Source organism: Hylaeus anthracinus, unplaced genomic scaffold (genome assembly GCF_026225885.1).
Source record: "Hylaeus anthracinus isolate JK02 unplaced genomic scaffold, UHH_iyHylAnth1.0_haploid 0, whole genome shotgun sequence".
In the NCBI taxonomy this organism is placed as follows: Eukaryota; Metazoa; Arthropoda; class Insecta; order Hymenoptera; family Colletidae; genus Hylaeus; species Hylaeus anthracinus.
In genome coordinates, this window is record NW_026533254.1 from 16236156 (window position 1) to 16249995 (window position 13840).

A 13840-nucleotide genomic window follows, 5' to 3' on the forward strand; every position below is an offset into this window, starting at 1 on the left:
TATAAGTAATATTTTCTTTAAGGAATGTTTGACTTTTGCTAGAAATAAATTATCAACATATGTCCATAACAATGCATATATTTATATGTATGTATTTATTAATTCGTATAGAAATGTATACACAATAGCCTGACTATACAAATGCATTCTGTAATGTTAATAAAAATAAGAAATGTATTTTTCTGTTTTTTCGCAAAAATAGTATTGTAATTCAGGTACTAGAAGCAATTAGTAAATAAGTGAGTAACATACTATTATTAAAATTGAAAACAATGTCAACTAAGCAGCCACTATAAATTGTACATATAAAACAAAATAACATCAATTTTACTAAACTTGATATCTTTTAATTTACAATAGTAAACAATTTAAATATCTAAATATAAAGAATACATTTTTGGTAGTATTCGGAATAAATTAATTGTACATTAATCATGCTCAGTATTTTGTTTTTGTAATGTAATCATATCATTTAACTAATTTGTTGTATAATCCAAGGAATATAATTATATACATTCACATATACGCCAGGAACATTATTAGTAGCACAGCCAATACCCCATGCTACCATTCCAACAACCTGCCACTGTGCATTTCCAGTTTGACATACCAGTGGTGAGCCACCATCCCCCTAGAAAGATTGATTAATATTTAAATTACATTATTAGAATGTAGTTCACACACACACACACAGTAAAAAATTCTGTTTATTTACCGTGCATGCATCTTTTCCAGCTTCACCACCTGCACATAGGAAACTACTTTTACTGAGACTAAAATATTGTCCAAGTCTTGTTTGTCGAAGGGCTGTTTCACAAGTTGCTTCATCCACAAGAGGTACATCTACTTCTTTCATTGTACTTTGGTATCTTCCATTTGTACCAAATGCATCCTTTCCCCAGCCTGATACCCAGCATCTTCAGAGAAACATGTTACATACTTAACATTATTAATAAACACTGTTAGATACTAAATAAATACTCAAGAAAAATGGGTATTTGGTAATGGTAAATTGTACCATTGTAATTGTCCATTATATTTATCATGCTTCTAATTGTAGTGCATCTAAGAAGAGACAACTCAATGCTCGCGTCAGTCGCGACTTCACGCCCGTTAAGTCGTAAATTCAAACTATAATTCAAGGTTCCTAATAACTAGGTCTTGGCAACTAAGAATAGGTGAGAAGTAATTTTTACATCAGAACACTCAGCGACATACCCCTCCCAACATACCTCAAGGCCGGTCAAATCGGCGAGATTAGCGCTATTGTAAATAATCATCATTGCTGAATAAGTAGTAAAAAAAAAAATGAATATTTTATAATGATTATTTTTATATTGAACTTCAGGAGAACCTTTTCATCCTCACCTTGTACCAGCTGCAGGCACCGCTGACGGAAAACACACGGTGTTAATATTGGGACTGCTTGAAACGGGAACTGTGCCGCTTAACGTTATTACAGCTACGTCATTTTGAAGATTAACTGAATTGAAGTTCGGATGCACAGATATTTTCCGAGCTGTGTATTCTCTGACTGGATACATTTCGCTTGTAGATTGCCCATTCCATTCTCCTAATCTTATTTTGAGACCACCGTTTCTGCAATTTTTTTTGTGAAATATACTTTAAAAAATATTCATTTCAAATGGAGTAATTGCTTTTCAAGAAATATGTACTCATCTAATTTGTCGAAGAACAATGTTTACTTTTTATTGGTCAAGCGAAGGGTAAATGTAATTTACTTACGTGTAGGATGCAACTTTGTGAGCAACAGTGAGTACATGATTCGGAGTAATTAGTACACCAGAGCCTGCGTAAACATTGCTCGTCGTCAAAAGGACAGCTTGCCAAGGATATGCTCCATAACTTGCTTGACCTTGGGGATGCGAAGACGTTGGAATTTTTCGTACTCCGCAAGTAGGATCAACCAAATCTCCAGAAGAAGGCGTACAGCAACGCACTTGTCCGGCGGAGCAATTAGAATCCTTTAAAAATTAAAAATATTTGTTTTTAAATTAATACTGCAGTATATACTTAAAAATGTAAGTTTATATACTTACTGTATTAACGATTCGAATATCGATGTTCGTAGTACTAGAGGGACAATTACCTACTGCTACGCAAGTGCATGTCATGCCGCCGTTCATACCTTGATAAAAAATTAATAATAATAAATAAAGAATACAATTTAAAATGGAGAAGTCAAGGAACGAAATTCTTCACATACTTGATGACGAATTCGTCGAGTTGGCGTCGAAAATAATAGTGGTGTCCTGCGTAGAGACGCTGTTCCATAGAATACTGGAAACGAACAACGCTAATAGTATGTAAGACATGATTGAAGAAATCCAAGTCTTTTAAATACTTTGATATAGTTATGACTTAGGAACTTCGAAATATAAACTTTTTGACTGATCAGTGTACAAGTGGAAGGATGACAATTCTTAGTTGCCGGGTCTACATCGACTTATATAGAAGGAGGATACCCTAGCTATTACTGTGGTAGCATTTAGAACGTATTAACTCGTACATCCTTTCGGAACGAGATTAATGTATGTCCTTTCATAGATAAAAGAGCAAAAACGCTTGGGTGACAATAAAACGGGTAAATGTATCACCTGGCAATTTGACGGAAATTACTTCCGATCATAATTATGTCTTCATTTATGCATACAACGTGTATTGCAACACTGCAGGATTTTCGTAGTAAAATGCCTGAAGTGGAACAACTGAGCAAGGCCAGGCACGTTCCGCCGATTTGTAACGAAGAAGGTCAATAATCATCGGTTCACGGTGGTTGCGTTATGAATCATGTTATAATCGTGCCGGTTTTTCCCTTTCGCTAATTTTAACGATTTACATCTTAGCGACGCATAGCGGGACAAAATCATAGAGTAGAACGGTTAAATAATTTTTTAAATGGGCAATATGCAAACTGAAATGGAAAAATATTAACAGAAAGTTTTATAAAAATCGTCGTTTGACGATTTTCCCTTGTAAGTTATCACGAGGTCGATAATTCAGTTAGTATGATACAGTTGCCATAAGCTTTCTTACATCTTCTATCGGCAATATTGGGAGTGATGTAGAATGATAACACAAATAATAAATCTGCATCGATCATTTTATTTATACACCAAGTAGCTACATTACTCCGTTTCGAAAGTAGTATTTTCACGGTTCGTCTGTATCAGCTTTTTTTCGTTATTTTTTTCTTTCCTGAAAGCGTGGAACACTTGAAACATTATTGCTCGCACAGTCGTCAGCGAGACACTGAGCACGTCTGAACTAACAGGAGTACGTAAATACACGAAGATTGTTCGAAAGTTGTCTGACGTCACGTAAACTAGAAACGTAAATTTCGAAAATTCACCGTCGAAACATACCTCTGATATCAGTCAATCGATTGTATCGTATCCAGAGGTAACGATGATTACCTTTCAATGTAAATTCGTAGAAACTATCTAATGTGGTCGTAGTACAGAATGGTGCAAAAAATATAAAAATATCTGCAGTACTTGTACGCGGAACTTCTTAAAACGAAATTTGTTCAAAGCTCACTTTTTGCACCATCTCACTTTTGTTTCTTTTTTTTTTAATCTACATAACGCAGTAAAAAAAAAGAACTGCATTCATCTGCTTAGAAACAGAAATTCAAATTTCATAAGACAAGACCAAGACCAGATAAGATTACGACTTAAACTTTAAACACATTTAAAAAGTCATATAAAGTCAGAATTAACAGCTTCCTAACTAAGTTGGTACTTGACGGACAGTGCCTAAGAGGTAGTAGCAATTTTTTTCCATTGTGTTTGCACTGATAACGATAGAATCAGTTTTTCCGACCTCCTCGTCTCTTCATAGAAGATGTACATTGAGGACAGTACCACTTGCCTTTTGGCGGTGCAGTGATACCCACGCATGGATAGTGAAACCATTCGAATGGACACTGAAAAAAAGTAACGTGAAAATAGAAAAATCAAGCAATAGTATAAATGCGCGATGACAAATAAGAATTTCACTTACATCTGAATTGTCACACGCGACCATATCTCCATAAGATACTTGATTACATATACAATATCTTGGCTCGTTTGGATCGTACGTCCAATCTGGATTATCTGAATCCACAACTTGTGTATTCGTAGTTATGACTGGAGGTGATACTGGTTGCTGAACGGAGGTAGCAACTACACTCGAACTTGGAACAGCGGGCGTTACTTTTCTAAAATGCAGAATAAAATTGATTAAAAAAATTAATTAAATTCACGACTGTTTTCTTAAACAATGTTATTCTTAACAATTGAATTACTTTTTATGCTTTTTAGTAGTCTCTTGTATAGCTGCGATAGCCGTTTGAGCAGCACCAGCTAATTCTCTACTAAATTCAGCCGCGTGTACGCCACCAGTGTTGATGGCCTCGTAACTGGCCTTCAAACTAGCGGTGCGTCTGCCTTGTTGCATTTGCTGCGTTGCAGCGATAGCTTGGGATGCTGCAGCTGCTATGGCATTTCCACCAGCTCCTATGTGACCGAGGTTATAACTTACGGAGCCAACGGAATTTGCAATGGCAGTAGGGGTTGATGGCACGCTTGTAGCGGCGATAATTGGTCCTGAATTTGCAGAAGCTGGTCGCGATTCAGGAAGACTCGGTGAAATTTTTTCTATAGCTAACCGTTTCTCTATCGAAGTAGAGGATGCATTTGAATCTCTTCTTTTCTCTGCCCGAGCTGCAAATTATTCATATAATTACAATGAATCCTTTGTATATGTACACGATAATATCTGCACCTGGAAGGCACACAACATTATGTTGTAAACATGAAATTTCTAAATTCGAGGCCCTGGAAACGAAATAAATTTCGGAGGTAAATGAAATCATGACCTGCTATCATGAGTGTTATTTATTTTTGAGGAGAATCAAATATAGTTACTTTTTAAACATGCCTATCTGTTTTATTAAGAAGCTAGGACATCATTTCATATACCATTGGAAAGAGCAGAAAAAAAGAATAAGGAATCTATGAAAAGTTAATTTTTGTAAAAAGTGGACACTATGTCATATGCCTCCGGAGTACAGATACATAGTTTAGAATAGCGACGAAATAATTTACTTACAATGACTGTGATTGTCTCGTGACCTACTGGATGATGTGAAACTATACCGATTCTCTTTTTGACTACTATTTGTAGGTGGTTGATCTAATTCCAGTGACCTCTTTTCCAATATTTCTGTGATACCTTTATTATCTGCTTCTAGTTCCATTTTAAATTTGTGCAGTTCCTGATCTAATCTCCTCAAATATCTATCTACTAAGTCGTACATCTGATTAGCTAAGTGCACCTTTTCATCCGCATCCTCTAAAGTCTTGTAATACTCTCTTCTAATAGCTTCATACTCTGCTTCTTTTTCGCTAGGTTTCATTTTCTTTGCATTTGAGAAGAAGGTTTTTACTTTTTTTTCTAAACTGTCCATTGAATCTGAAACGATCAGAGCATTAAAATAATCAGAAAATGAAATAATATTTTACGTACACATAAAACAAAGGTTTCTTATAACATAAGATAGTACGTACTTTGTACACCTAAGTCCATTTCTCTCATTTCTGTGAATCGGTCTCTTAATTCTTGTGGTAGGTGCTCGATCACTGAAACCACAAAAGAAGGTCAACATAACCAAATAAAATACAAATAAAAAAGATCAATTATCTAAGAATAATTGACATTTGTACCACTTATACAATTGGTAAAATAATCGTATGCTATTCATTAGGTGTCTTGCAAGAATAGTTTTACTCCAAAATATACAATGTAAGATCAGAGAACGTATGGACCGTTTAGAAAACATATAACTAACCTAAAATTTATAGAGAATGGTATACCGTGAAAGTACTCGTATGACATGGTATTTAATATTAGGGTAAAATAAAAAGCAGCATTTAAGTGATTGTATGCGATAACGCAATGTCTGCAAAAATATTCGCTTTGGGAAAAGTTTTCGATATTTTCACGAGGTAGTATATTCGGAAAGGTTAGTAAGTTTCTTGAGAAGCTGGGTAAGCAAAGCATGTCTCGTTTTTACGTACTTTCGACATAATCTTCCAAGTAAAGCATCCTTTCGTGCTGGCACTTCGTTGCCTGGTGCTTAATTTACAATTATTTACAATTTACTAAAGGGGAGTGCTTGCCGCCGTGGCAAAATTAACGAAAATTGTAGCACTCGATCGGAAGCGTGTTTACGGCGGCCAAATCCCTTGTTGTACCCACATTTTCACGCTAGTTCTGTAAATGGTGCGAATCTAAGAATGATTCGTGCGAAATATCGTACAAAGAATGTCATTTGCGCGAAAATAAGTGGCTCAGTAATTAATACATTCGTAGCGATGCTATTTATTTCGGAATTATTACTGGCCAGTTATCTATTCGTCGTAATCCGCCATTTTAGCCTAAGATTCAGGGATGTATATAGTTACAGAGGCCTGGTGACCTGGCTAAAATATTCTCAAAATTATTTACTTACGATATTCCCATTCCATCGTCTCTATGAATTTAAATCGCAACACTTATTTTATATACTTTGTTTCTAAATTTTCCAACTTCAGTCCTTATTACGCACACGTGCGCTACATACTATGTTACAATGAATCAAAATTTATGTAGTTATCAATTTTTATTTATTTTACCATCTATTAAACGCGATGTAAATTAGCAAAAATATTTTGATAAACGCGTCAAATGTAGACTATATTTATTAATATGCATAAACTAATGTTTATTACAATACAGAAAAGATAAAAACTAATTTGTAAGCTAATTCCTTTAAATCGAAGTCGTCGATACATTAACCTTGCCAGAGTGTTGAGCGCATTTTTTGTATAATTGTGTTAGCCTTTTTTCTTAAACTTTTAAACTATAACAGTTTCCCTTGTGGGTTGCCGGTATTTTTGCTCAAATGATTAGCAATCTAGCGGTGATATGCCGAACTATTTTTCGTAGTGTGATCAGCGCCCCTGTCGGGAAAAAGTCCAAGTTTGTCGTCGAGATAGTTCCTATTTGTAGAACTAGATGGTGCCATCAGTATATTTTTAACGACTAGGGTATATATTCATAATAATTACGAATGCGATTTTATTACGTTTATAGTATTAAACTTGTAGTTATATCACAAGTATTATAATAATAAAATTTATCTAAGAAAATGTTTCTTTTCCCCTATTACATTGCAGTGGCGCCATCTAACGTCGAAAATGAAAACTATTCCACGACAAACTTGGGCGTTTTCCCAATAGAGGGCACTCATACTCGGAAAAATAGTTCGGTATTACACCGCTACGTAGCGACACTAATTTCCTGTAATAAGTGATTCGAAAGGATGACATTGATTGGCTAGTGACACCACTTGTTGACTATAGGAAAATGGCGGAGAGTTATCTCAACTGTCATTTTCAGTCATTTTCAGTCATTTTCCTTTCGCAACTTTGTCTTCGCTTCTTCTATTTCTATCCCCTGATATTTGATAACACACCATAATATATTTTCTACATAGTTTTCTTTGTGTATACAATCGCGTTATAGAAAGTTATGTAAAGTTAAGGTTTTCAAGGCAGTAATCAAGAGTAACCGGCGAGTGATTTATCAATCATCGTGCTGCCAACGTACCGTGTATACTAATTGGCGTGCAGTTTTTCATACTAAGAGGAAGGTGTCTTCAACTTTTCTCAGTAAAATGATACGACGCAGCCCGACGAGAATCGAATTACGCTTAGACGATCTGCAGGAGTACGAGACAATGAGGAAAGCTCTCGAAGCCAAGAAAGAATCTGAGAGGCAGCCAGTATACAATCCTCCCTCGTGGGGTGGCAAAGTGCCCCAAAGTGAAATCCAAGAACGCATTGGGTACATGCCACAACAGAACCAACCATCGCATTCTCGACCTAACATATAACTTCATGTTACTAGGTTATAACTTTATATTTATATAATATTAATATTAAATATTAAATTTATATATATTATAATATACATAACAGATGAAAGGATGGTTATTCTTACTTCCCTACTAGAAATTTATATCTGAATGAGAGATTTGTTGATCTCCAGTCATTAATTGAAAAAAAAAAAAGATTCACGCAGATTCATTTTTCCAGTGTTTATTGTAATGTTACTAAAATATACATGGCAGCATTTTTAGTTTCGTATAATAGTTCAGGGAGGTAGTAATAGAACATCAACAGTTGTTTAAGGTTAGTGACACATCTCCAACAATCAACAACACAATATGAACAATTGCAATATTCAACTACTTAAATGATATGTCTACCTTGAAGCATGATTCTTGAGCACTCTGTTGAAATAAATTATTGCTGTTTGAAAAAACTTGCGTGCAGCAAAATAGTCACACTTTACGATTAACGATCTATATTCGTCGGCCATTGAAATGCAAATTAAGTATCAAAGTTCGGTGTGTCATAGCACGCGTAATAAAGACTTAAAAAAATAAAATACACTGCTGTGCATCGAGTAAGAAATTATTCGAAATGCACGTATTGTCGTATCGTATGGTATAAGAGTATATTCTCCACAGAACGTGTTTCATCCTCTGAACCAGCAGAAAACTACAAGTACTCGAATTTCATATTGTACGCGAAAGTTTCATCGATTCCATGAATTAATTGCTATGATTTTCGCAGAGGACGACGGAAGGCGCGTCCCCGAACATTCTTTTACGACGACTATTTGTTTTAATACATTATAAACCTTTGTTGAAGTACAAATGCGTGGGTATATCCTTGTTTCCGCTATTCTTCTTCAAAACTTCATAACTTTCAGGCTCCCAGCGTTCCAAAGTGCTTGACTTAATCGAGCTGAAAAAAAATATATGTGCAAAATATACGCGTAACTTGCGTATGTAAATTGAAACGAAAAGTATATTAATGCGGTCATCCTCTCGTCGATAAATGAATATTGGATTTCGTATGGCGGATGTAAGTGTACTTGCATGTACTTAACACTCTAATAAATATTTGTTCCTTTCTTAAAGGAACTGATGATATATGATATGAAAATATTTTTGTACAAATAGAGAGACTAAGCGTATTCTTACCAATTTTGTGGAAACAGCGCACACGCCGTGGGCACCATGAACGTCAGACTGAAAAATTAACGCGAAATCATTTTTCCCGCGTTATCATCAGGACTAAGAAAATAACTTTACGAACAAATACTCACAAACAGCCAACCATCATAACTTGTATCGGTCCGTGCAACGGTTTGATCCTCTGCATCCAACAATATTGCTCTAGTCTCTCCATGATCGGTGGAAGAATCACTAACGAACAGAATTTAAATTTCATTAGAGCAACGCAAATTACGTTCGACTTTCTTTTTTGCGTTTCAATCCAAGTATCCACTTACGCATGCCGGGCGCGCACATAATAATCCTCGAGACTACCACTTGGCCGATACCTTTGACCGCCGCGATCTGAAAGTAATGTATTCGTCGTTGCATGATTCGGTGCGTTTCGCAGCGCAACTCAATGTATTCGATTCAATCTACCTTCGATTTTGTAAGTTTGTTGCCGTTCTCGTCGCTGATCTCGATCCCCTGGCTTATTTCATTCTGCCTCATCAAGGGAATGTTCACGCAGTTAGCTGCCGCCACCGCGGCGAATGGCACGTAACGCTACAAACAAAATAAATAATCAGACGTCGCTATCTTTTTTCTTCTTACTTTATGCACTAGAGCTTTAAAATGATGGAATTTTTTTAAAAGATCTGTGCTAGTAGCGTCGCTAGTTCGTGCATAGTATACAGATACAAAGCAGTATAATTTTGTAAACTGTAAAAAAATTCCAGCCTACCGCCATGAGTGGATTGGCTCGTTTCGCCCAGAAAGACTTGCATCCTATCGCTGTTATCATTGCAGCCGTGGTAGCACTCGCGTAAGCCAACCCCAACTGAAATTCCGTCGTGGGACTGTTTGCATTTCTGTTCGTGTAGTTGACTAAAGCGTTGAACGACTGGTTCACCCACTGCCAGAAAACCACAGCGGTGGTTGTTCTGCAATTAACGATACGATGTAAGATTCCCGTCTTATTTATAATTTACTTGCGATCATGTAAATGTCTCTTGGTTTATGGAATTTAAACGGTGATGTTTAGATTTATGGACGGCTCTGAAAAATTTACTTGTAAAATTGAAGCATGGCCCCGGTTACAGCCATTCCTCCTGGCACTTGAAAGGACATTCTACCGAAGACATTCTGCAGGTCGCCTGTGTCGGGATGAAAGGCTGACTCGTAAAGCTTCTTAGCATAGATGATTTGCTCTCGGGTTGTACCAGCTGGCTCCTTCCCAAGTCTAAGGGATAAACGTACTATTGATTTTCGTAGAAGCAGAAAAAAGGAACGAGTACAATACATTTGACTACATACACAAACTACAAAACTTTAGTACAGTAATTTGTTGTTATATTCATTTTTGAATTTTCAAAAAAAAAAAAAAAAAAAAAAAAATGGTACTACTTGTAGACACCCGTAACGTTTGCGACAGTATCTCTTCTCTATTGGTAGTTGAAAAATAATTACATTACATATTTTAAATACGCAGTGTGAATATTAAAACTAAGTTACGGCGGAAGTTTAACGATGAATATTCACGGCACGGAAATAATGTTATTGCATTTAATGTGACTCTTAGGACACCTTCAAGCATCACGTGCTTTTTTTTTTTCTTCAATCAATTGTGTACCAGAAACGTTGCACCAATCTTGAAACGTTTAATACCGTAAAGTACATTTACTGATAACGTTCGTTGCGCAACGAAAGGTATTCAATTCTGAGTCAAATGTGTTAGATCACGCTGGCAAAACGTTCCTATTTATCACAAGCACGATCGTGAAACAACCTCGACGCCCCCGCTCTTTATGGTCAAAATTTCATTCGAACGTAATTTCTGAAATTTATTCGCAGAATAAAATGGGCCATCATCAACGTTTCCCTGTAATTGGCCTATTTTTATACCATCAGCCCTCATATTCGTAGCCTGCGCAAAATTGGCTTCTATTCAAACAAGCTCAATCCGTCTCCGTCGTACTCACTTGTAGTCTTCGCATAATTTCTTCGCTTTGAGCAACTCTGATTCAGGAACGACGCAAGTCCTGAAGTCAGACATCCAAGCAAAATGCTTCCATCTCCCCGCGAACGTAGTCACATCCCACAGGGGTTTCTCTATGTCCAATCTTTCTTCCCCCATTTTCGTCGATCGAGGACTACTGTGGCCTCAACCTTCATCAACAGTCGTAAAAACACTGTCGATTAGTAACAGTAAAAAAAAAAAGAAAAGAAAAGAAAAGAAAATTAAAAGAACGAATCGATAAAAAATAGTTTTGTTCGCAAATTTTTTCAAAACAACGATATCGTTAATCGAGTATCACGTTCAATAATCGACGAACGAGTACAAACATCTTTGACCTCTCAAGATCTTAAAGCCCAAATTATTATTTCTGCCGATTCATTTTTTTTTTTTCACATTTAATTTGCTTTCGTCGTATTTTGAAAATTCAATAATTTGTACGTATCTAAAGATGACCTTGAGAAGCGGAGAACATTTACCAATGAACTCGTTTGTCGACGAATAAACATGTTGATTGTCCGACTGTAACGCATTCAAAAAGAAAAAAAGAATTCGATGAACTTTCGGAGGCCTCTTAACATCATATTTATAGATGCCAGTGGAAGCGAGCTCCACGCACCGAAATAGTCATAACAAATAATAAGACCACGTACTTGGATTAAAATTCGTTATCAATTGAACGCAATTTCTCGACATCCGTTGATGTTTTGATAATACGCAAGAAAAACTGAATATTACTATTCGTTTACGTAACAACATTTTGTTAAAAGGTGCTCAAATCTATAAACAATATACGTCTAAGAAATGCACAACTATCGTTTATACAGTAGCCGTGTATCTGTTTTGTTTTAACTTTTGAATTTCGAGAAACCACCTTTAGAACCGTACACTTATCTCGAATCCAAGATAAATTCCACTTGCAAAATAAATGATAACAAAAAGAATTATATTTCTAGATAACGTGAAATTTTTCCTAATGCACATTACAATCGCGAAAATGCATAACACGATACGATAAATTTAGAGCCATTGTACTTTGAACATTACATCCACGGTGTCAATAATCTTATTATCTTACTGCATCGCTGTTCCGTGGAAACAATTTAAAAATAAAAATTTATGTATTTTACATTGTCTTACTGTCACTTGTAATTTTACAGATACAAAATAAAAAGAAGTAATGGAATTTAATGTATATTAAAACCGTAAATGTTCGCGCAACTTTTAAATTAACTTTCTTTCCCATCGTACAATTTAAAACGATCGATGGGATAGCAGATGTATCGACGGTTTCACACTGTTTACCATGGACCGGTATGTTCAACGTTCAGTGAGACTTTAAACGAATATTCGAGCCTCGTGAATCGTAATACGAACATTAGCAGACGATACCCGAATCCGATCCATCGATCGATACTATCGTAACGCACGTGAGCCACTCGATTTTCTCGGTTGTCTCGATAACCAATCGTGTACACTTGTGTCGATTCCCTCCAGGGCCGGTTCTACAGTTGCTGGCGCCCCCTTTTCACGTTAGAAATTAGAATAAACGAAACCTGAATTTTTAAAATTAATATACAATTATTATTATCGTTCAAATTATTTGATAAATGTAGGCTGTGTTCTTTTTAAATTTACTTTCCTCAATTTAAAGTCAGAGATAACACTAATGGGTGTTAAGAGTTCATTTTTTTAAGAATATATTTAGGATGAATTATGTTGATGGCCTTACGTGAACTCTTTTAGTTCCAAATTTCGATCAAATGTATAATCAGTATTAAATTTCCATCAAGATTTATCAAGACGAAGATATAGATTAGGTATTTAACAATTTCACATCGTAACGAGCAATTCACGAAAGGATTGGCGAAGCTTTTTAAATTAGGATGATCGTCAACAATTTCATCAGTTTACATGTAAAGTTACACTCGTACAACGTTTATTAATTTAGAATATTTTTCTTTTCGTCCCCAGTGGGTGCATCGCTTGTTCCCACACGAAGCCGGACCTGGGCTGCCAGCAGCGATTTTTAACTTTGCTCGAAACGCGGTATAACCTATGAAACACCAGTCCCGAACATGCGTCTGTCAACCAGTGTGCGCGTTTCGTTCGTTTTCGCGTGACACGTCTTCCCTGGAATTCCCAATTCTCGTTCAATGTCGCGGCAAGACGCTCTGCTCGCGAACAGAATTTCGTGCAGGGTGTTCGAGCTCATCGCAACGGTTATCGACCAATTCATTGTCGAGAAAAGGTGGCAGCCGTCGAACGACCCAGTTTCTACCGAAGTGCCGGCACATTTTCATTCAAGAACGAAATCGCGAAGAAACCCGGCGAGCATCGTGCCATTTTCCTCTCGTCGTTGGCCGCGCACCACGTCGAACTATCCGTGCACGCACGTACGCATTATGCAACTAATTTTTTCTGACAGACATGATTTTTTCTCGTACGCTTACCCGTGAAACGCGCGTGTCACTTCTGGAGGCCCAGCCCCGTTCTGATCTTCACCGTGAGAGCGCACGCGACAGCTGATCGGACGGCGCCCTACGCGAGCGCCAGCTATCTCGATACGCCCCTGCTTTTTCTCCCTCCAACATCTATTTTTCTATATAATTGTCATATCGTTGACGTTCCGCGCGCCCCGTGTTGAAACGTCCTTTTCTTTATAGCACGTCGAATTTTGTCAGGAGATCATTTTGATACATGAGAAT

The 13840-nt window shown here is 36.6% G+C and overlaps 3 protein-coding genes across 9 annotated transcripts; all 3 read right to left on the minus strand.

The window, feature by feature from the left end:
* Positions 1-306: 306 nt before the first annotated feature.
* On the minus strand, positions 307-2447 carry LOC128890794 (phenoloxidase-activating factor 2-like). Its single transcript, XM_054149652.1, has 6 exons — positions 2228-2447; positions 2061-2149; positions 1747-1985; positions 1369-1599; positions 716-917; positions 307-631 (listed from the first exon to the last, which is right to left on the minus strand). Exons 1-6 carry the CDS (start codon positions 2334-2336, stop codon positions 473-475), a joined length of 1029 nt encoding a protein of 342 aa, XP_054005627.1. The 5' UTR covers positions 2337-2447; the 3' UTR covers positions 307-472.
* A 659-nt stretch (positions 2448-3106) lies between these two features.
* LOC128890769 (inhibitor of growth protein 3) lies at positions 3107-7713 on the minus strand. Of its 4 annotated transcripts, XM_054149611.1 has the most exons (7): positions 6521-7713; positions 6087-6282; positions 5577-5648; positions 5119-5481; positions 4313-4730; positions 4027-4225; positions 3107-3949 (listed from the first exon to the last, which is right to left on the minus strand). In XM_054149611.1, the coding sequence occupies exons 2-7, from the start codon at positions 6112-6114 to the stop codon at positions 3833-3835; spliced, it is 1197 nt and encodes a 398-aa protein (XP_054005586.1). In that variant the 5' UTR covers positions 6115-6282; positions 6521-7713; the 3' UTR covers positions 3107-3832. The 4 variants fall into 4 exon arrangements, with proteins under 4 accessions (XP_054005586.1, XP_054005595.1, XP_054005602.1 ...); XM_054149620.1 differs by lacking the exon at positions 6087-6282; XM_054149627.1 differs by lacking the exon at positions 6521-7713 and having other exon boundaries at positions 5242-5481; positions 6087-6498.
* A 421-nt stretch (positions 7714-8134) lies between these two features.
* LOC128890800 (sideroflexin-2) lies at positions 8135-13718 on the minus strand. 4 transcript variants are annotated; one of them, XM_054149693.1, is made up of 10 exons: positions 13586-13673; positions 12525-12688; positions 11098-11284; positions 10188-10358; positions 9861-10059; positions 9557-9682; positions 9415-9481; positions 9229-9328; positions 9104-9151; positions 8135-8864 (listed from the first exon to the last, which is right to left on the minus strand). In XM_054149693.1, the coding sequence occupies exons 3-10, from the start codon at positions 11250-11252 to the stop codon at positions 8750-8752; spliced, it is 981 nt and encodes a 326-aa protein (XP_054005668.1). In that variant the 5' UTR covers positions 11253-11284; positions 12525-12688; positions 13586-13673; the 3' UTR covers positions 8135-8749. The 4 variants fall into 4 exon arrangements, with proteins under 4 accessions (XP_054005668.1, XP_054005640.1, XP_054005651.1 ...); XM_054149665.1 differs by having other exon boundaries at positions 12510-12688; XM_054149676.1 differs by lacking the exon at positions 12525-12688 and having other exon boundaries at positions 13586-13718.
* Between the last annotated feature and the right edge of the window lie 122 nt (positions 13719-13840).